The sequence below is a fragment of the Strigops habroptila genome, chromosome 1 (genome assembly GCF_004027225.2).
Source record: "Strigops habroptila isolate Jane chromosome 1, bStrHab1.2.pri, whole genome shotgun sequence".
NCBI lineage: Eukaryota > Metazoa > Chordata > Aves > Psittaciformes > Psittacidae > Strigops > Strigops habroptila.
In genome coordinates, this window is record NC_044277.2 from 62,664,459 (window position 1) to 62,687,986 (window position 23,528).

General features: G+C 39.0%; 1 protein-coding gene across 1 annotated transcript in view; it reads right to left on the reverse strand.

Annotated features, from left to right (window-relative positions):
* Positions 1 to 23,528, reverse strand: part of TMEFF1 (transmembrane protein with EGF like and two follistatin like domains 1) — a 134,340-nt gene that overhangs the window by 34,788 nt on the left and 76,024 nt on the right. The window contains exons 4-5 of the mRNA XM_030473910.1: positions 19,681 to 19,707; positions 8,195 to 8,291 (exon numbers count right to left, since the gene is read on the reverse strand). Coding sequence (XP_030329770.1) covers positions 8,195 to 8,291; positions 19,681 to 19,707 — 124 coding nt within the window. The remainder of the gene's footprint in view (positions 1 to 8,194; positions 8,292 to 19,680; positions 19,708 to 23,528) is intronic.

Consider the following 23,528-nt stretch of genomic DNA (forward strand, 5'->3'; position numbering starts at 1 on the left):
TCAGGCTTCAAGGTGTACGTGGTTTGTTGGAAGTTCCATGTGCTTAAAAACCATGGTAGATTCAAAGAAAAGAGAGAAAAAAGGGAAAGGAAAAGCATTACAGACTTGTGTGGAGTGGGCTTGGCTACTGAGAGACTAATGTTTCCAACTGACAGAACAGGCTGCTGCATTTGTGCCCATCTGGGATTTGCTCACAAATGTATTTTTCTGGCCTGTCCTGACAGAGAGTGCTGCTTGCTACCCCTTCCCAGTAGCCAACTGCAATAGTATGCTTTCTCAGGTACTAATCTACTTATTGGCACATCTGCTTACAAATGTAAAATGGAAACACTAGAATAAAACAAAGTGTGTGAAATGCACACAGATGGATAAGGGTATGCTTGATGGAATAAATCCAGGTGAATTGAAACAGCAGAGATGTTGCAATTGCAGTTAAGAAGATAACCATGTCAAATGAAGGATTACCTTTCATTTGATGTTTCTTCCCTTGTGTGCAATTTTTCCCAGATGAAACCTGAACTAAGAAAATCTGGCTTTCAAAGTGATTTCTCTACTTATTTGTCTAGAGCTGAATCTTCATGAGGGTTTTTTGGCATCTTTTTTCAAATTCCTTTATAGCACAAAAAAAAAGAGTAGATTTCAATTCTACAAACTTTTCTGTGCCCTGCTTGAACACCCTCTTGGTCGTTACTTCTGCCCAGCAATGCAGAAGACCCTTTAAATGCCATAAGCTTCAGCTACTTTCCTTCATGTCCTTTTTCAATTTCGTGGAATGGCTCTCTCTGACCACTGTAGAAATTTAGTCCTTTCCTGCAGTGAACTTCTAGCAACATATGTGGTGAACCGCTGCTTGCTCTTACAAGAGAGACCTAACCCTCCCTCCACCCTTGAATAACAGAAACCTTCAAAGACTTGGCACACACTGCTGCAAAGATCATTAAAAATATACATTAAAAAAACCCAGGCCTGGATAATTATCCACCTAGGATCAATCCATTTTCTTAATAGCCAGTATAATGAAAAGGCCATTATACTATTCCTTTCATATCAGGATTTCCTGTAGCCCAATTTTACATGATTCAGTAATCCCATGACACAATCCTAAATCCCTTATTTAGGTTCATTTCCTCTATTGTTTGTGACTGTGTGTTTTGTTTTACACACAGATACTTAGAACTTTTTTTTTCTGCTGGACCAGAAAGCTGTGAATTGCATTTATGCAGGATTAAGACACCCTTCCTTATGAATACCTGCAGACAATATCCTACCCTAAAAGGTCAAAAAAAGAAAGGTCGGCTATGGTGGCTATGGCAAATGAGTGAAAAAGTGATCAAAAGAGGCAAGTATAAGCCAGCATGCCATACTTGAAACAGAACATATCTTTCTCTGGAAGACAAATTACATAGACTGGTACTTTAAAATGTCCATATTGGTATTTCTAAGTGTTAATATTTACATTTCTGGATTTCTGGTTTGGCCATTGCGAAAACAGACACTATGTAAATTATAGGCCACTTGAATCTATATGTTACTGAGACACATTTTCTTTCCAAGGCAAATCTTGTAAAATGCTAATCTCAAAAGGTCTACTTGGGGATCAGTTGTCAATCTTTTCTGAAAATCTACATTATGAGTCAAAACAGATCTTTGACAGCATAGTACACATTAAAAAAAGACTGAATGTGCTCAGAATCTCATTTCCATATTTCATCTGTTAAAAAACAAAATATAGGTAAAACTGAGAACATGACACATTTGAACCTTTATAGTGAGGCTATTTTTAAGTTAATTATTTCCTTATCAAAGACAAAAAAAAAAAAAGAGAAAAATTATATTTTAAACTAAAAGTAATGAAATTTATTCCATCCCCTTTAGGAACTAAAGGAAAGGAAGGTTGTTACTGAGCATAAGATGGAGGGCAAGATGACCATTCAAGTAGGGCCTTGACAAGGTGGAACAGCATCCTGAAGGCTGAAGATGAAGGGAAAGCCACATGACAGACTAAGGGTGGACTGGCAGGGGAGCAGCTCTGCAGAAAACGACCTGAGGGTCCAGGGGAGCAGCAGGCTGGGGACTGCTTCACAGGACGGCTTCCAGCAGAGCAAGGGAAATGACTGTCCTCCACTCTGCGTTCGTCAGGTCCTGTCTGGAGCACTCTGTCTAGTTTTGGGACCTCCCAGTAACAGTAAATACTTTGAGAAACTGGAGAGGGTCTGGTGAGTAGAGGGCCGGAGCATGTGCTGTGTAAGGAATGGCTAGGGGCACTGGGCTTGTTCAGCCTGAAGAAGAGAAGGCTAAGGAGGTGACTGCTGCCACTGACAACCTAGGAGGGATTATTGAGAAGACAGAGGGAGGCTCTTCTCAGACGTGCAAAGTAGAGAGGTAAAAGATAACAGCTGCAACTCACGGTGAGAGATATTCTGATTGAATAGAAGGAAATCATTCCTCAAACAATAAGCAGCTTGAACAATTGCCCAGATGTCCAATCTCCCTTCATAGTGATGGTCAGGGCTTTCCTGGAGAAGCCCTTGAGCCACCTGAGCTACCATCCCCAGCTGTAGTGCAGGGACAGAGCCTAGACCTGAAAACTCCCTAGAGATCCCTTCCAACCTGCCTTATTCTATGGTTCATGATCTCATCCTGGGTATTATTTTCCTGAACTTACAACATACTTTAAAATGCTTTTCCAAGCCACATTCCTTCTGACAGTTATTGGATGTTGGCATGTTGTTTTATTCGGCTATCCAGCAGTGCTTTAGCATGCAAGAGGAAAGGGATACACCACCTAAAACAGTGTAAGAGCAGAGGATATAATCCCTCATAACCAATACTACCTTTTATGTTGGAAAGATGATTCACATTACAAGAAAAAATTGTGAGCTGAAACCACTTTTCTTCAATTGATTCAGTATATTCTAAATATTAATATTAAAATAGTATAAATATTTATTGTGTTTACTATAAATCTAATAAATATATTCTTTATATTTAATAGACAAGTATTAGGATGTTCTCTTTTGGTATGTGTAAGAAGAAACTTGTGGAAAAAAAAGACCAGATAATAGCAAGAAGCCTTAAAAAACTTATGGAAATCAGGACCATTTGCAAATTGAATTCTTATGAAGAAATATGCATACTTAAAAGCCCCTCTTTCTAATCACAATACAAAAAAAATCCCAAATCCACAAGTAAATTTATGTTATCAGTTTCTTTGCCAGTGCTGCAGGTGGCTATTATAAAAAAATAATAAAAAAAAAGTTATTCAGCTCTCCAAAGACTGTAAATAGTAATTTCAGTTTCAATCATATGCAGTAAACTGAGCCATTGTGTTGTTTAGAAGCTTTATAAAAATTACACTGAACATTATTTATCTGAGTTTTTTAAAAACTCACTTGGAGTCCTTAATAGGCACAATAGTATTACAAATATTTATATACACTGCTTTCATTGAAGAAAGAGTTCATTTCAGTGTTACACTGATGAGAATGATTTTACAACCACATCTGTTTCCATTTGTTTTGCATTCATACTGTATTATTTTAAGTGTTTCAATATTACCGGTATGCTATCTGCTGATTGTGTACTGATAGGATGATCTTATCTACAATCAGTAGAACTGAAAAGTCAAGTGCATGCTAAGAAAAGACTGCAGTCTGGATACTCCAGAGCATATCAACAGCAAACCATATGTGTTTGCGTAGGTGCACTCCATGATTTACCCTATCAGCTCTAGGTGGCCCCAGCTTTTTGTTGCCACTTCCATCTCCACTTCTCAACCTGACTGCATTTCCAATTCATAATTCCAGCAGAAAACACACAACCACCCTTGTGCTGCCTACATCTTTAGGTTTCTGGCCACTTTCCCACACAAAAGTTTAAATTTACCAACCTCTCATGTACTTTTTCATTCCCCTGCTACACGTTTTGCACCAAATCATTCTATGATTCTATGATTATGCATAATAAGTCGCCTTCTCAACACAGCAGAGAAAGGTTCTGGCCAGAGGGGCATTTTGAAGGGCAGGGTATAAAGGGAGATACTGAACGAGACGTCTCAGGCAGCAGCTTTTCCCCTGACGTATACAATCTATGTTTCACTTCTGTTGCTAAAGGGGAAAAAAATCACCCATGGCTAAATCCCTGTGAAACCTGTTGTCTGCATCCTGTTACCACAGACTTAGAGAAAACCACTATTCAGATAATATGGCACAGTACATGTTTATGCAGCTTAAGACTAGTGGTGCATCCACAAGTGATTTTCTATGCTCTTGAAAAGCCTGCCCATAAACTGACAACTTCTTAAAGTACTTATAAGTTGTACAAGGAAAGAAAAATAAAAGGAGAAATGTATTTCTGTGATTTTTCCTCAGCCTCTTTCCTTTCTGCATTTACATGAAGAAGTAATGTACTGATATGCATACAGTCAAACATCAGTTTTCTATTTTCAGTACGGCATGCTGTTTATGACAACCATCTCCTCAGACTTTATTTCTTTGCCTCAATCAGTTCACTTAAAATCGATAGAGATTTTTTGCAAAGGCAGTGGAAATTATAAAGTTGTTTATATTTTTTCATTCAATTTACTATGCATTGTAACCACTTCTGGTTTAGATAGATGATGTTTCTGAGAAATCAAACAAAATGAAGATACAAATCTAAAACTCTGTGCAAAGCCTGAATTCTTCAGACTACGTGTGATCTTGTATAATAAAAGCATATGTAGCAACTTTGATCAGAGACAGCCATAATGCTTTAATGCCAAACACGAAAACTAAAATTTTGTAACTTTTTCCAAGGGAGAAATACAATTTAAGTAAGCGCGACAGAAAAATAACATCACTAATGTGTAATATGGATTGCATCTCAGCTGTGTACAACTGACCTTGTTTAAATTTACTTTTAAAAAGCAACAAGATTTGGTAGCTACACAGAATCACAGAATAATTTCGGCTTGAAGGGATGTGTAGAGGTCATCTAGTCCAAGCCTCTGCTCAAAGCTGGCCCAGGAGTGTATCTGATCAATTTCAGACCATCTCCATGGATGGAAACTACACTGCCTCACCAGACACCGTGTTCCAGTGCCAGACCACCCTCATGGTGGAAACATTTTCCATTATGTCAGATCAGCGTTTCCCATGCTCTGACAAGCGCCCGTCATCCCTCACACTATCACTGCCCTCCTCCAAGAAGAAAGGACTTGCTTAGACATCAGCAAATCCAACTATAAAAATCAGAAAATGCCAAGTGGTCTTGCTCCTGCTTTTTTGTTGCAAGAAACATCCTACAGTCTTCAGGTACCATCATTTTCTGCATAGGACTCCCACACCTCTTCAGGCCCAAAAGATGAACTACAGTCCATATGAAATAGAATTATATTTAGCAGGATCTTTCTGTTATTGGGGGAAATTCTGCCTATTCTGTGCTCTAGGCTGTTGTGGCTGGCCTGTTGGCAGCCCATTTACCTCAAACCACTTGACATTTTGTGGCACAAATGTCTCCCCTTCCACCAACTGATTAATCATTTTATCCATAATTTAGTTTCTCTATTCATAAAACAGGCATGTAGATTCCATTCTGCTTCTCAAGAGCACTCGGAACAGAAGGAGCTGATGTTTATAAGGTCTCAGATTTCATGGCTTGGAAAAGGATAAAAAAAATGCATAATTGTATATTTACTGTAAGTATTAGCATCTCATTAATATGGATTTAGATTATCTACTGCACATTAGGAGACAGTTCAACTAACTCATTCAGTTACTATCATGAAGCAAAATCCTTTTAAAGTGCCTTCTGTAATGACGTGAATCACCTTATTAAGTCTTAACATCACAAAGTGCAAGCGTTACCCAGGCCTAAGAAGTCTACTTGAACTGAACTAAATGTACTTTTTGTTTGTGATGCAGTAGACATTACCTCACTATTCAAAATAGTTACAGTGGCCATTCTCGTGCTTACAAAGGAAGATAAAACCAAAATATTTTTATGAAATCAGGGTGTGGGTGTGATATGCCAGAACTAGAGGTGATATGCTTAATCTCTTAATATGCTGCAAAATTGAATTAAATAATAATATGAGCTTAGCAATGTTTATACAAGTCTGATGAAAGGTACTTGTACTCCCAATAATTTTATGTCATGACATAATTTTATGAGGTTGAAAACATGTTGAAACCCAGCAGGAAAGCGAGTAAAAATAAGATGTAAAAAGTATTTTAAGGGGTGCTCTGTAAGATGTTCCCAAAAGAAGATTTCAATTCCATGTTGTTTCTGCCAGGTAAATAACTGTTTTGATTTTAGGGAAAAATAGAAGTCAACTCCTAACTTCTACTTAAGCAAGTCTGTGACTTTCTATGTGACTTGTCAAAATCAACCTTGTGAAGGCAATCCACGTTAACAGAGCCTGATTCAAATCTAAGTCTAAACAGAAAGTGAATATTGCTAAAGCTTATTATAATGGTCAAAGATATTGGAACAAATAAAATGAGATTAAATTATTTAGGCTGGAAATCTGACAAAATTGAAAAAAAATGATCTGAAGATTGTGATCAACCCTCATGGGAATATTTTCTAGCTTTTGAGTATTTTCTACATAAAAAGTTTTGTTTTCACCTATTTTTTTAATGAGAACTAATTAAAGAAATCTTAGAGGCAAAAGAGGGCTCTCTTCGTGTTGTCAAGAAGATGAAGCATGATTTCATTTTATGTGAGTAGGATGTAGGGAATAAATCTTCCACTCCTCAACTTTATTCTAACTCATAGATACTACATAGCCACAGGAATGCCAATTCCACAAGTACAGAATGAATAGGCAAGCTTTTACTGAAATTGAATGCTTCAGGATTTATCTTCAAAGCCAACAGCACATCTCAGTGCATATAACAAACAGATCTATACCCATTTTGCCAGTCATAAATGAAACAGACCAAAGCAGTATTGCAGAAAATTATAAAAGACAGCTACAGCTCATTTGTCTCTCCAGAAAAGAGCAAGCCTACTTTGGTACTGTGACATTTCATGAAATGTGAAGTATCATGCCAGTATTCATGAGTACTATTAACCATTTTGGTTTCTCTTGTATGCTATGATTTAATCTTGAATACACACCTTGAATATTAGTGCTAAGCTGCTTTACTGCCTGAGACGCCTTCATACTGATATCCTGTAATAAAATCTTGTGCAATTAAGACGTATTTCAACATGAAATGGATTCCAGCTGGAAGACAGAAGCTTCCCCCAATTAGCGATGTTCAGGCACTGTTATGCTGAGATGCTGATCCCTCCATGCACACAAACACGTACCATTTGCACTTCTCTCAAACACCTTCACACACTGCCTCTGCAGCTGTGACCCCAGTACCTGGCATCAGCCCAGACTCTAATAAGCTTCTTCCGTACTGGTGGCCACTGCCAGTACAACAACTGTGGGAAAACAAAGCCCCATCAATTAGACAGGACTTCTTTTACCTCCCAACAAACCTTAATAGCCTCACAGGGCTGTCTAAAGGAGCCTTTGCCTCTGTAGTGTCTCTGCCCCTTCTGAGAGCCACACAGAGCCTGGACAGCCACATACTCTAACAATCAAGCATCTTGAGCAGGGAAATTTGGTGCATTGCATTATGGATTGTCTTTAATATCTTCTTGTTTCTTAACCACTTGTTTTGAGCTCTGACAACAACTGGGATTTTTCATCAGTTTTTCCTTGGGTGCATTTAAAAGGTCAAGTGGCACAGTGAGGTTGGAAGAAGTGACTGGCTCAGGTCACCAGTTCAACTTGATGTTTAGGTTCAAGCTTTGCACAGTGGAAACAACTGCCTGTAATACTTTATGAACAAGCAGAACAGAGAAAAACAAATCTCAGGTATGAATTAACAGTATTTATTTTGCGCTCCTGTTTGGTCTGTGGTTTGTTGTTTTTTTTTTTTTGTTACCAGGATAAACCAGATTAAGGTCCTTTGTTTGAAAAATATTTGATAAAGATTTTCCAATATATGTCTTTGTTGTTTTCCCCCTTTACCTTGCAATTGCAGATGGTTTGCTCTTTACAGACACACAATAAACACATTATTATTGGACATCAATAAAGCTTCAATTAGTAAGAACAAATGCAGTGAAGCATGATCATGTACTTTTTCTTTTTTTTAAAATCCCTCCCCCCTTTATTCACTGATATTATTAACGAAAACTTGTTACTTACCCAACATTTTCTGCATCTTCATCACACTCAGCCCTATATTTGCAAACTCCGCATTTTGAGTGTTTTCTCTGAACTTCTGTCCCAGATCCTTCATACTCTAAAATAAATAAGGTATTTTTAACAGAAAGCATGACTTTCATATTAAGCTCTGATTTTGCTTACCTAAATCCATTTGCCTTCAGGTATACTGTCAACACGCAGTTATCATACAGCGAAGCTATTAACCTTAATAGCGCTCTCTTTTTCAAAATCAGGCAATTGGAGGTTGGTAAAACTGTACCAGTGACAAGAAAGCATCCCTGAAAACACTAATGCTTCATTGATTGACTCTTTCTTTATTCTCATTTCAATGATTTGTATTTATTCTTGCCCCATCAGACACACAACTGGCATTGACATGTGTCCCAGTCACATGTGCTGTTAATTGGCACTGATAGTGTCGAAACCCTGTGCTTTTTAATGACCTTGAATATTAGGTAGTGGGGATTTAAATGCTATTTTCTTTGACAGTCTTTAATTGCAGATATCCTTACTGCAATCCTAAATGCAAGGTTACTGCTTTCACTTTTTCCCCTTTTTGATACCCGATGATAGGATTAGACTGTGCTTATATCTCATGTATATATATTATAGATGATTTTCCAGATCACTCTGTTCACTCGTACAGGACTAAAAGAAAAAAACCATCTTAACAAGAAACTCGAAGAAATGCCACGTATCCTAAAAAGTAAAATTAATATCTCAAATATTCTGATCCTAAAAATATCTGCACCAATCTTACTGTTGACATAGACAACAAAACTCTATACTCTTACTGTTTCACTACCATTAGCCACTCCTCTTTTTTATTTTAACAAAGTGATAAAGGAGAACTACACATCTCAGCAGAAGGAAAGGAGCCACAGAAATCTTCAGAGGGAGTCAAGAAGCATTTAACATATCACAGTATCGTGGTGGTGTACAGCTGACTACACAAGGCTGTTGGGTGGACAGAGATCAAAGTGATTCCTTTTCTCCTAGCAGCTTAGCAGCTTTGTGTGCTTCAGCAACAGCAAATCAAACATCACCAATTGAACAGCTGCATTTACATTCGTTAGATTCACACCAGTCCTTCCTAACTTTCCTGGATCTTGGCTGAAGGGAACCTCTCCCTCCTATCTGTGGGGCTGTGCTTACATGAAGAGTAGTACAGGTGAGCCTCTCAAATTAACTTTTGTCTAAAGCATGCTGTACATTTTTCTATCACTACTTTTATTAAGTTGCAGTAGAGGCAATTTGCTTGTATCTTTACAAATGTACATCTTATTTGATTTTTCCTTCTTTCTAGATACCACATTCCTATGCCTGAGTTTGGCGTCCTAAAGTGTCTTTTAGTGTCAGATTTCACTTTTCCATGGCAGTAAATTATCCCCTACAGTTTGAGTAAGTTAAACAAATGGTACTGCTTATGGCTTTCATTCATGATATTTCTACTTCTTCTGCTGTTCTTATGACCCTCAACACCCTTCCCCAGCATGTTAGCACCCTCCAGAACTACGGATACAATAGCTGGACACACTGCTCCAGGAGAGTTGTCATAAAAACCAAATACCATCTATGATATTCTCCAGTTAAAACATCCAACAATCATATTGATTTTTAACAATTTTTCTGCACAGACCATTATTATTCACATTCACTTTATTAGCCACCTTATTCCCCAATGAGTCCTTTTCAGGGTGATCAGTCTGTAGGAGAGAGGGTGACATTGAGGAAAAATTGCCTATATCCTGGACTTGCTACATATAACCCTGTCCTCAGACATTAAGATCCCACCTGCTTGTGCATACTGTTAGCTCAGTGACCTGCTTTCTGTCATCCAGACCAAATCAGTACTGACTGATTTGCTCCCAGGTCATCAGTGGAAGGGGTCATGAGGCCAAGGACAGTCCCTTGAAACACACTCATTTTGTAATGATTCCATAACATTTAACAATCATATAACAATCTATTGATTTGCAATATTTTTGCACATCAGATGTGCACTGTGTGGATGTTGTACATTCCAGTTACTTAGACTTGTATGAGAGATTGCCTTTCACTGAGAAAGGTTATGGTTTTGAGGTGGTACACTTACATAAAATGTTCTGTTGTACAAATGCCTTTCTCAGAAAAATAGGTTTAAGAGAAAGGTAAATTTCTCAATAAAGGTTTTCCATGTGCCCATGATGACTGGAATTACATATTTTTCCCTCCCTTAATGCTGTACTCAGTTGATTCTTCTGCCTTCAATTCCACTGCTTTTCTTCTGATGGATGCCAGAATGAAAGGCTGTGGCCCTCCCGATCATCACATTTATCTTTTCTCAAAATACTTGTACATTTTTTCTTATCATTCAACTGAAGAAAAAGAGACCAAAGAAGTCATTGTCAGTCCAGAGAATTCTTTACCACTCATTTTTAAAGCTTTTCAGCCAGACCCGCTGGTTACAAAACACCTGACTTCAACATTCGGTGCTTAATAACCTTTTGCAGTACTGCTAGCATGGAAAATATTTCATCATATCTTATATATAATATCTGACTTGACTACAAATGCAACCAGAATGCTTTACAGAGCACTTCCACTGCAGTATTAGCGTTTCAATTTTGTAATGGAGCAAACAAAGCAACACATACACACACACATGCACGTCCCTCCCTCATGGGCTTTAGTTGTGCTCCTTGTGAATGCCCCGACACCTTTCAATTTTCATAAACAATAGTCCACAACTACTTGTTCATTGTTTTTATATACTATTCAGTGTAAACCTCTCTCTCTCTTCTCATCCCCTAAAATTGCTTTCTCTACCTTTTTAAGTGAGGTTTGTTTTAGAAAAAGTGTGGCCTTTCTTTCTTGATCAGAACTTGCTGGACCTCATTTATACAGAATTATTTATCTGTACTGTACTTTGCATATAATAAATATGTGCAAGTCAAGAACACCTGCACCTTAGGTATAAATAATTTACACCTGTCAGAAGGAGGTGTAACACAGATGAATATATATTGATGCAACATTTCCAAGTTAGGTGATAGTCATCTATAATTTTTAGAAGCTTCTTTCCTTTAGAAGCTTCTTTCTTTAGAAGCTGCATCATGTTTTAGTAGTAGCAGCATTCGACACTGCATATAATTTAGACAGAATAGAGTTTTCCCACCAACACAGAATAGATGAATACTGTTTTTCAGCCTGAATTGGTAGCAGACATTTCCCATACCCCACTTGTGTTCTGTTAAAATAAGTTAACCCATTAATATTTGAAAGCATAAGTTTCTCTGCTGCAAATGTCTCCAAATAGGCAATGCATCCCTTGACAGATTGCCCCTCTCTTCTCCTTTCTCCCCCACATTTGATTGTTCCTAAATAGGTTATAGCCATTAATTTTAATATTCAAATCAACCAGATCTTCCCAACAGGTTTCAGTAATATCAATTAGGTAAAAATATGTTCCTAAATGAGCAATTTAAGCTCCTCTTGTTTATTAAGCAGGCTTCTAATATTGATGTATAGGTGGTTACGGGATTTCTTCTCCTCACGTTTGTTGGTATCTTCATTAATTCTGTTCTTTGACATCTTAATTTCATGATGAGTGAAAGCTCATTTTCCCTCTCTTTTCAGCTTCCTTTTGCGTGTCAGGGCAGTACTTCATTAATGCTATGCCCTTCAAAAGAAACAAGGCACAAGGATGGGATCTGTGGCTCCCAGTTGTCTCTCTGAGCTGCAGTGATCCCTAACACTTCTCCTCAAGTCATTATTCCTCTGCAGAAGATGGTCAGCTACAGCTACATCTTAGGAGCCGCAAGGCAGGAGCCTGCAAACAGGCAGTAGCTCTAGAGGAACTGGCCAGCAGTAAATTGCTTCCCTCAGCAACTCATTTGTGTGTTCCTGCAATGGTAATATGGCTGGGTTTCCACTGAGGGCTTTCAACCAGGCTTGAAGCAAAAGCATCAGTCTGTGTCAAAGTGAAGCTTGGTCTGCCCCAAGGCATGGCCTGGAAAAGGAGCTCCACTGCATGTATGTATTTATCACTGTTCACAGTGAAGCAGGGGGAGCTTGTCAAGAGCTGCAGCTATTCAGTAGCCATGTACAGATGGAATAATGATTCCTTTGTCTGGGAAAGCCCATCTGAAAACCAATTCCTGTCTGTTTTGAAAGTATAGTGAATTTTGCTGTACCTCATGGGAGCAACTAATCTCAAAAGATTTTAGAAAAAGAGGAAGGGCCACAGCAAATCCCCTTCTGCACCCTAAAGTGCAGAACACACGACCCCTTGTGATCAGACTGTGATTCCCTCGGTATGGCTAGTACTGGAAATTCCTCTCAAAATGCCACAGTCCACAGCATCACATATTACAGGCTGCAGTTCACTGAATGTTTTAATGACTTACCATCTCTTCCATTAATATTTAGGGCAATGTTTATGACACCCTTAGATAAAATGGAGACTGTCCCTGTAATTTGAAAATAAGCTGCAAACTTGCTCTTTTGTCTACAAGTACGTATTTAAAGCAAGAGCAACAACTACTCTTAGCTATCCCAAATTTTTGGTAAGTGGTGTCTTGAATTATCTTGATCATGCTGCTGGATCATATGCAAAAGTGATATTTACCACTGTGGAAGGTCCTGTTCTCTTACGCCACCGCCCAACTGGCTTAGAACCAAAGCTTGGCTTGGTACAGCCAGAGATCTATACCTGGCTGAAAGACACTTTCCCTTTGTGGTATAGATGACAGACTACAGCTGTGAGCATGTTTCAGTAAAGATACCAGCCTTTGAAGTTTGATTTTGCAAGAAGGGGTGTTACAGGTCTAACACAAGGATGCCTGCTCTATTTATGACTGAGGTACCTGGAGGAGAAGAGTTTGAAGTTTGATGCCCTAGTCACAACCCAGCCAAGGTGGTATGTTTGCCCAGTGGTTATGATAATAATGTGTACTTCTAAGCAAAGGACTTGAGGATGTGCACTGTAAGACTCCCTATGACCCCTACCCTTATTATGTGTTAGGTATTTTACAATCTGACAGCTTCTATTTTGCTTCTATGCATATGACACCATGGATAATGGTGCGGGAAGCTGGCATGCTGTGAGAGCTGGATCAGCTTTTATACTGTAGGACCCTCTGGTTAGACAACCTGAACACCCATTCACTCCACTGCCTTGCTTCAAGTGCAGCTAACACATTTTTCTCCAACTGAAGTCACAATAACTTCAGGGTAACCACCAGGGAAATTATGCATGAGTAGATGATGGTGGAAAATGGAAAGGACAAGAAAGCCGCCAGATGCCGAGGAGGGTGTCCCACAATTTCACAAATACCTAACACTGTTCTGCAGGCCTTATTCAAACTGCATGAGATGAACCTGCCCTCATTTGCTATCTGTCACCCTGAACAAGAGGAATCTGTCCTTCTGTGCCCTTGGCTCCAGCATCTTTCCAAGCAAGTTCAAGCCTCTCTGAAAACTCTGCTTAGAATAAGTTTTCACCAACAAAGGCCTAAACATCCAGGTTCATTTCCTCTGCCTTGCTGAACCTTTGGTGAAAACACAGTAGTTCTTGCAAGTTTTAGTTCAGTGTTAAATTTACCTACAGGGAGTAGGATCTCAACAGGAATAAATAGGGCTATTTGAAGCTAAAGCAGTACTCAGGGACAAGCCACATGATGGAATCAGCACTTAAATCTTTCTAAGTCACACACCATTATAGAAATATGCTAAAAGACGTGATGTTACCTCCTATCCAGGCTGTTAATCACCATTAAGTTTCTTCAGTCTTATTAAAATACATTAAAACAAATCAGTAGCATTATTACAAATTAAAATAAAAAATATTTGAGGTTCTACACTGTGTCTGTTTATACCACCCTGACTGTGTGACAATTACTGGATAAGTGTTGTCCCCTGTGAGGGAAGGAACAGATGGCAGCCTGCTAAAAAGCACATACTGTATATCAATTTATTAATTACTAAATGCAATCTGCTAGACGTTCATCACAAGATACTTTAGCTATTAAATTTCAGAGGGATTAGAAATTCAAAACAAATTATTTTAATAATAATTAACTTAGCTATATGTATTGCAAGCATGTTATTTCCTTAGCTTAAAAGCCTGAAATGACTGGGTGCCATCTGTCTAACTACCATTACATCTTTTTTAATATCAAAAGTGCATTTTGCTTAGGTACACAGATAAACACTGACAAAAATAATACAAAAGCAATGTTATGGGCATAGCAGGACACTTAGAAATGTTACCCTGTTGAATGATTACTAGAGCACAGGACCTGTCTTTTCTAGGACACTGATTTGTCTCTGAGAAGCTGGCTTGAAAAGTCATTACCATTTGTTAACTCTTTGATGGTGTACCTAACATGCTGATGGTTTCTACACATCCTTGCAAAGCCCTAACTATATCACAAAGTCAACTTCACAGCTGCCATTTGCTGCCACTATCAAACAGAGAAAGTAAGCACTATCTGGAGGACAGGAAAAAAGGCCTTTACTTGGGAGGGACATGGGAAGAAGGGCTTGGAAGTGCTTGTTTACCAAAGACGGGACCTGGGAACTCAGAAGAAATAAGGTTCTCCTTCAAAAGTTATTGCACTATGCCTGGATTCCTGATGGGAAGTACTACCAAAAAATCCTTATAAGTAAGGAGTACTGCCAGATGAAAGCAAATAATCTTCATCACCAACACCTCTGACCCAAAAAAAGGAACCAGCTTCGTCTTCAAAAAGCCTTACTTTAAGAATCAGTGTTCCCATACGCAGTGGGACAAAATTTCGTATAATTATGTAGAATGTGACTATAAATCTGAGCAAAATTTAGACCAATGGCTCCGACTGCCCTTTCAGTTGTCTCACTACTCGTTGGGCAATGTCGTGCAAGGATCTTTTTTAGAATATTGACAAGGACAATGACTTTAACAAAAGACAGGTCTTCTGAACATCAGGCTACTTCACCTAAATGATAGGACTTCTACCTCACTCAGAGTCCTGAGTGCCAGCTCTTTTTAGAGCAAGAAGGCAAGAATATCACTAAAAGATGATTGCTTGTTTTTAAGCCTTCTTGGCTTGTGTCAAGTTGTAAACTTGGGGAAAAAAAAACAAAACCTATTTGCACATAGAAAGCACCTTGAAGAAAAAACTGTAAAAGCTCATCCTTCATCACATTCATATAAACCTACCGAAGTTAATCTTCCTGAGGCTACATTATTGGGTCAACACAATTCTTTTTACAGGAAGAACATGGAAGGTTTCATGAGAAATAAAAATTTAAAATTCATGTTCAAAAGAAAATGTTTTGTGCAAGCTAGCAATCTACCCCTAGGCACATGTGACAGCCTGAGAATCATTTTTCATGCTCCAATCTACCAGTTGTGGAAGTACATCCAGCAGGTCAAATAGTGTTGCAATTTGCAACTGGCAGAGATGAACAAGAGCTTGTAACTTCTCTTTCACCGGTTCTGCCTCAAACTCTAACAAATCACTGTTTAAACAAAGTGGATCAGGATCTGATTTTATGACTGTATTCTTCAGAACAAGGAAATTCCAGACCAATTCATATGCCCATGTCAAATGCAAATCTATCTAAAGCATCCCTGCATCTTCAGATGTGATCTCAACTAAGTAACGTTCCTAGGTCTGAGTCCCCAGTCTCTGACATTGCTTTCTATAAAGGTGTAACATAATGGTAGTGTAACAAGGGTTTTGAAGTTTCTCGAACTCCTGAATTAACAATCCGTACTCTACTTAGAAGTGGTTTCAGGACACCCATTTCCACAAGTGACCGACAGCTTGGTTTCATAAGTGTAATTTTTATTATGCTAACTGAAGGTTCAGACTTCTGAGATGAGCAAAATGAGTAATTTTATTACAACTCTTTATTAATATTGTGTCATCAGAGCATAGAAAATGGAAATTGCTTATCCAGAATGACAGAGGGCAACTAGATAATTGTTTCACCCTTAAAAATTATACTCCTTCATGTCATTCAGGCATACTGAAAAAATTCTCCCACTCTCAATTCTTTTCCTAAAATCTAGGATCTTTGTAGCAGTAAATATAATTTGGGAGAGAAAGTGGATCAGTAGTTCCAGAGTCTTTAGGATTTCTGTGGCACATGACAACTTCTAAGGCAAGATGTTGTCTGAAATAGTCTTTGAGGAAGAAGACTTTTATGGGGGTTTTTAATTGGTTCTAAATTTACTCTCTTTTTTTGACATAAAAATGAATGTATTTAACATCATACAGTTTGGGAGTAGGAGGAAAAATCTGCATCAAGTCAAGTTTTGGAATCATTAATGAGTTTGTTCTGCGTCTGGAAAATGGAAGAGAACAGTGTGAACCACAAATCTCAGCTGCATGTGAAGCAAGCAGCTAATTTCAGCGGTGGAGACTGTCACCGGCAGAGCTGTAGCAACTCAAGAGCACAACTCAGATGCCTTCCCAGTACTTTCCTTCACAGTTCAAAATCTACCAGCAAACAGTATATCTCCTGCACAGCAATCACAATGCTTCTTGAACGTATACAAGTAGCTGCACTCATCAATTCCATGTGTGCAAGCATCACTGTTGCATACACAATCACACTAATTGTGTGCTTAAGAAACATAGCAAACTGATTCTGTAATTAACATCTTGAAATGTAAATCCTAGGAAGAAAACACAAACGTCTAAGCTAACATGTTTGCTTGCTTGCTGACTCTCTCTCACTCTGGTGTTCTTCTACTTCCATTGCTGCTTCCTTGTACTTACAAGCAGTAGCTGTACCTGACCCACAAGGCACAGAAGCTCCCCATGCAATTTGGTTTCCATTTATGCTCTCTTAGCCAAGAGTATCATATTAAACTACCGGGCCTGGGTGATTATTATATCTCAGCATATCCTGGCTTCCTCCAAAAGAAAACGGGGAAGGCTGGGCTAGGAAGGAGGTATGGTCTAGCCAGTCTCATAGCTGGAATAACCAGGGGGGTAGGACTGTGGTGTGTGCCAGCTAGCACCTCTACCCTGTGGGTCACCCTCTGCCCAGCTTCCTGCCCTTTTTCTTGTCTAGATCCCAAACAATGCATCTCCATCCTCAACAGCTTCAGCATTCTTTTGGAAGTTTGGTTTTAATTCTAAATTCCCCTAACTTGTAATAAGTCTTTGATGTTTTTAATGTCTCCTAGTATCACTATTACAGTTACTTGAATAATGGAACATAAACAATTCCAGATACAAAAATATCATGAGTACAAAAATATCCTTGAGTTTTTGGACAGAGCAGAGTTCAATAATCAAAGCAACAGTGGATTCCATCCTTTGAAGGATTGCTTTCTGACACAGAAAATGACTCAACATGCTGAAGATTAGTTAGCTGTTCTGCAGAAGTATGCTCCAACATCCAGTTTAGTGACGAAGGCGGATGGGGACAGTACTAATTCAGTGTGTCACAAACAGCTCAGATGTATCCAAACAAGAAAAAGCGCTAAGCAGGATTTTTAATTTCTGAGTGTTTAAAATATTATTTCTATCTACCATTAAGAACTAAACCCAACTGTTTTCATATTGAACAGAAGCAGAAGCATTTCAATTGGCGCAAAGGCACTTGGAAGACAGCTAAATGGATAAAGGGGTAACGTCACAACTGCTGCAGGAGGTAGTGGGTGTGTTGTCCCTTCATTATTCAACACCCAGGCAGTGTACACCTGGGGCCAAGGGACCTAGATTCAATTCTTTTTGCCTGAAGTGAACTGAATCTACATATTCCACCTTCCAAGATAATGCAGTAATCATTGCTACAGGTAGCAAGGAGAGACCACGAAATCTCCTCAACTGATGCAATTCTGTTTTGCATAAATAATTAAAATTCATTGGCATGCTGAGTCCCAGCTAACAAAGCCTTTCCATAGGGTGCACCATTCCAATTGCTCTCTTTGTCCCAGGCTCAATTAATATTTTAAGTGAGAACAAAACCAACAGCAATGGCAAAGGGAGAGCCATTCTGGACATCTCTTACCAAAAGATGGTGGCCCTGGGTTATGTCTCCTGCCCCAAATCAAGCAATGAGTATATTTGAACATGGACCTTTAAGTCTCCAGTGAGCAGCCTACCAACAAAATGCATGTTCTGGCCTACTTTTCTCCAAACTGTTCATAAAATCACCCAAAGAATCTCCACATCTGTCAGTTGGTTTCCAATCTCTTCCAGACCAACACAAGAACACTTACAAGAGACTTTAAAGGGGATTTTTGTACCCAATTGGGAAATACTGAGGAAAAAAAAAAAATCCCAACAGCATTCAAATGCTTCTAAAATTGTTCAAAAAATAAAAGTCAGATGTGGACTAAATTACTGTCATCTGTCTTCTATAAGAACTGCATAGCAGTACCAAGGCACTCACAGGGAGCAGCTGTAGTGGAGTAACAGGCTGGGTCAAGAAGGGGAAAGGAGAAGCAAACAGAGCCTGGGAAAGAGCATGATGCAATCTCAGGAAGAAGAGCTTCAGAAACAAGTCACCAGTGAAGCTAAGAAGAGGAAGTGTTGGGGCAGAAAAAGACACTGCTCCAAAAGAAAACAAAGGTGATATTGGCCATGTGCTAGCAGCAGCCCAGGAATTTACTGATAACATCTCATTAAAAGGGAAGAAAATGCCTCCCTTTTACTCAATACAGGAAGAAAGAGGGAGCTAGCTGCTGATTTTTGGAAAGTTAACTGTTATGTTTATCTACACAGTGATACCATTGATCTCCACAAAAGCATGTTTTCATGTAACTGTACAAGATTTCTGATATGTATGAACTACAACACTTGCTTAATACAAGCAAAGCCTAAAAATAAAACAGCTTTTCCATGTCTGTGTATATCTATATCTCACATTTTTCATTCTATATGTATTCTTGCTAGTAGTATCAAAGATAAAATTAAGATAAAAATGCTTTGGGTTGTTTTTTTTAATCCTTGGAAGAAGGTTAAGATGCATTCAAAGATAGGAACACTTCCACTAGTACCAGCTGTGCTACATCCCCTCTTTGAATATACAGCTTTGAACAGAAACACATAAAATATTTCACAAAAACAGATATCATAAGGCACATTATATATTTTAGGTAACATGTTTGACCAAGGATAAAGTAGTAACTAGATGTTGTAGACACTAAGGAAATGAATGCAAAAATTCATTGGTGAACAGACATTTCCAGGAGCAAAATACAGGTGAAGTAGGAATATATATTGCTGGCAACAAAGGAAAAAATTATATAGGTCAAGTCTGAAAGAACAACATTGGTCAAATGCATGCTACAATCTATTCCTGTACAAATACTGTTCTGAGATGGTCAGATAACACTGCAAAGTTAAAGTTTATTTTTAAGTTGTCATAATTATTCTTTAATTCATGCAGTATAGAGCAACCATGTGCATAAAACTGACACACATAGAGTAAAAAAGAAAGACCAAAGGCAAGTATAACTGGGGCTTGGTACTCACCTCCTTCTCCTGACCCAGAGCCATTATCTGAAAAATAAACAAAGGGGGAGAGAAAAAAGAAAACAAATGAAAATATTGCTCCAGGAGCAGCAGTTTGCTCAGGAACTTGTCACTGTAAAAACATTATACAGGTGTTACATTTCATGAGCCAGGTGTGAAAACAAACACCCAACATCAAGTCTGGCATCCTTTAATACAGTTCATTCATGCTTATGGTGCCCTACTCTTTGCCTTCCCTGTCAAGATATTTTTACTCAAGGAACATCATTCGATACTGAAAACTAAAATGCTTTCTTAGCCTTCTTTCAACTGTTAGAGATTAAAATTTGTTAAACCCAAAAGAGATTAAAGGTACAGCATGTGGTTTTTTGAATATTTGGGGGTTTTAACCCCTGGCCCTGGGAGTGTTACATGAAGGAGTAATAATAAATCACCTGACTGCAGAAGTACCTCCAGAAGACTAGTCCTCAAAGTAAAGTTGGCTTAAGTCGTATAACGACAAAATAGCTCCTCTCAGCTGAGTCAATCACTTCATATAAGGATGCTCTAATAGCATAGTTATTTCATTCATATTAGATTGACTGGATTAGCATCTGATGAGTGACGGCTTGTGGCTGCAACTCCTTTGCATTAGCAGTTCAAGTGTCAGCAGGACTTGAGCTTCCTCACCACCCCAGGCCAACTAACTCCAATCCGGAGCATTACAGAGGTAGCTAAGGATTTTGCACAGGGATGTGCATCCCACTGGGCAGTGCTCTGCATGTGCCTTCTGAGTCACAAACCTCCCCTGGTCTTTCTTGCTCAAAGGAGGTGGAGAGGAGAGGATGGGACAGCAGCTACTGTCAGTGAATTGTTCCCCATCCCCATTAGCTCAGCTTCTCTGGAAGATGAGGAGCAGAGCACACACCTGCTCATCCCACACCTCTCCTTTTATGTCTGCTTTGGTGATAGAGAAAGTAGCTGAATTTATTTCCATAAATCTGAAAGAAGAAGGAGACCAGACAGAAAGTGGAGTCGTACTTCCACAAATGAGCTCATTGTTCACACTGGAGTAAAAACCAAACCTCTTGTTTGCTCAGTTCCCTCCCTGCGTTTTCTTTAAGGAGCTATATTTCTAAGAACAATTCCTTTTAGTGTGTGGATGAAAGTGTGAAATTCCACATTACTTGGTCACTTCACACATTAAAAATAATCTCCTGTCACATGGAGTATCAGGAATAGAGAGGTTTTTTTCTTCTGCTTAAATTTTCCTTTCTTTCCTTCTATACTGCTATTCTATGTCTAGTAGACTGAGCTTATCACCTTGGAGAAATGAATGCAGAAACAGAAGGGCTCTCGTTCCATCTATAGTGACCCACTTTACTGACAAAGAAGACAATCTTCTATAAAATGTCACTGTCGAGTCACTGAGGAATATGCCTTATGATGTGGTACTGCTTCATTAAGAAGTTCGAAGGAGTAAAATTTACTTATACGAGCTAAGTATATAGGCTTATTTGTAGTGATGGAATTGTGTCATAAGCTGTTCTGGGGGAGAGAAGGCTGACCTACAAATATGCATCAGTTCTACATGTAATTCATAGAAAAAACAAAGGCTAAAATGTCTCGAAGAAGCTTGACTTGTTCCATGTTTTTATTTCCAGCTCTCACTCTCTGACTGCTTTCCCCTGCACATTCAACCCCAAGGTGAGAAATGCCACTCAGCTCCAGTATGAGGGGCTCCAGTCATACCATGAGGTGCATATGAGGTGGCAAGGGAGGTACCATCACGAACACAGTATAAGATGTAACAAGAGAGGCAAGTAAATGATAGAATTGATGCTCAGACCACCTGTCTCTATAGTCATTGGTTTGATATAGATGAAGTCCACAGGCAACTCTGTCTCCACTTGGCAGGATATCATAGTAACAGGATAGATCCATTTACGCTTCTCTGAGCTTTCAGGTCTCAAGAAACCATAAGAAAGAGTGTGACTCTCTGTAACACTGCATCATTTTCAACTTTTCACTGGGAGCCCGTGCCTCCCCTCTGAGGCTAGGAGCTGTGCTAGGACTCCTGTCTCCAAGGTAACTGTGCTAAACTAAGCCAGTGTTCCTGATTTTTCCTGAGCCTTGGCTGGATTTTCCCAAGCAGCTGCTGGTTAAAAAAGTAGCATTTTTTGCAAGCTTACTTGGAGAAGCAGCCTTGCTCTTTTCCAGCCCTTAACCAATTCAGGATTTCCAGAAGTGGTCTCCATGCACCAAGAGCCAGAAAGAAAGATGCTCAAACAAGTGGGGAAGCTGGACAGAAATAACATCACCCCAGCCACAGGTCAATAATTAGAGAGTGGATGACTGACCTCTCTCTTTACTTAAGCCATCCCTTTCCAAATAGACTTATGAAAATACGCTTATACACAAATGTACAGGCTTCTGCTGTGAGCTGCTTTTATCCGCGAAGCAGTTTCTGGATAAAATGCATAAAGAATCACTTGGATCAGACACAGCATCTGAATGCTGTAAGCGCTAGGCTACAGTCAAAGTCTCTTTTTTTTCCAGTTCTTTCTGAACAGCAGACATTTCTGTACTGTGGGACTGCTCTGGTGCCGAGGCAGAAGCCACACTCTCCAAAACCGAAAGAGCCTGCAGGCTCTCTCATTCAGGAGGGATAGATTTTAACTCAAACTAGTATGAAAATTGAACCCATCTTTTCCCTAAAAAGCCAGCTCCAAACTGCTAAGTACAAACAGGAGGACAAACAATCCAGTGACAAATTTTAAGCAAGCAGACCCTTCCATGAGCCACTCCTAAGAGAATAATTCCTTAAAACTAACAGAGGTATAGTGTTTGTTTCTAGTTTTGCAAATAGCTTGGTTTTTTGTTTTTACCTTAGAAATCCCAACAGAAAGCAATGGACTGTGCCTTCCAAATGTATAGACTATACTGAGAAGCTATAAGTACAATATATTAAGTACTACATCATTGTGTGTTTACATTTTCATGTGTATATAATATAAATCTGGCAGCAAGCAGCCAAAGTCATGGCTCTGTGTGCGGCTAACAGGAGCACACATTCTTAAAAATGAATTGTAAAGGTCTATTTCTTATTTATGAAATTAAGTTATTTTATTTAAACTAACAAAAGACAGTAAGTTCACCAACAAAAGGAGGCAGAAGAAATCAAGGATCTTGGTGACACTCTTCAATGCTCTGAGCACCGTGACCATGCTCTCTTCCTGGTTTCTTAAATCTGTTCAGCAATCCAGTTCAGGATAACCTCCGGTAGAGAATACTATAACATGAATGAATTTCAGTGTAATGTCACCCTTTGTGAACCAAGTTGTCAGGTCAGCAGCAAGACCAGGGATGTTATGTGTTTGGCAGGAGTCCTGGTGTGGATATTGCCATCTCCCCCTGCCCTGCTGCATGGTCCTTTCTCTGCATTTGGTTGTGGGCTGAACTGCAAACAGGGAGCTGATAAGCGTAAGAAATACAAAAAAGAAAAAAAAGGAAAAAGGCTGGGACAGTGCTCTGATCTTGTTCACAGCATAATCCCACAAAGCAAGGAGGACAAGCTGTGGAAGGCAGGAAGTACTATCAGCAAGGACTTTGCTTTGCAGCCCTGCCTGTCTCCATCTGGTCATGGACGTGATGATTCCTTTATGAGTGCAAAAGGCCAGGTAGATGTAGACCAGAATTGTTTGACTTGACCCAGCGTTTCTCAAAGATATATTAAGGCATTAGGCAAAGAGAACACTAATGTTGCATTTTACTCATTTGCCACGTTTCTTTGTGTATTACAAAATGGGGCTATATGTGTTGTCTAAATACCCACAGACCCTCATCATCCATAACTTGTGCCAGGTATA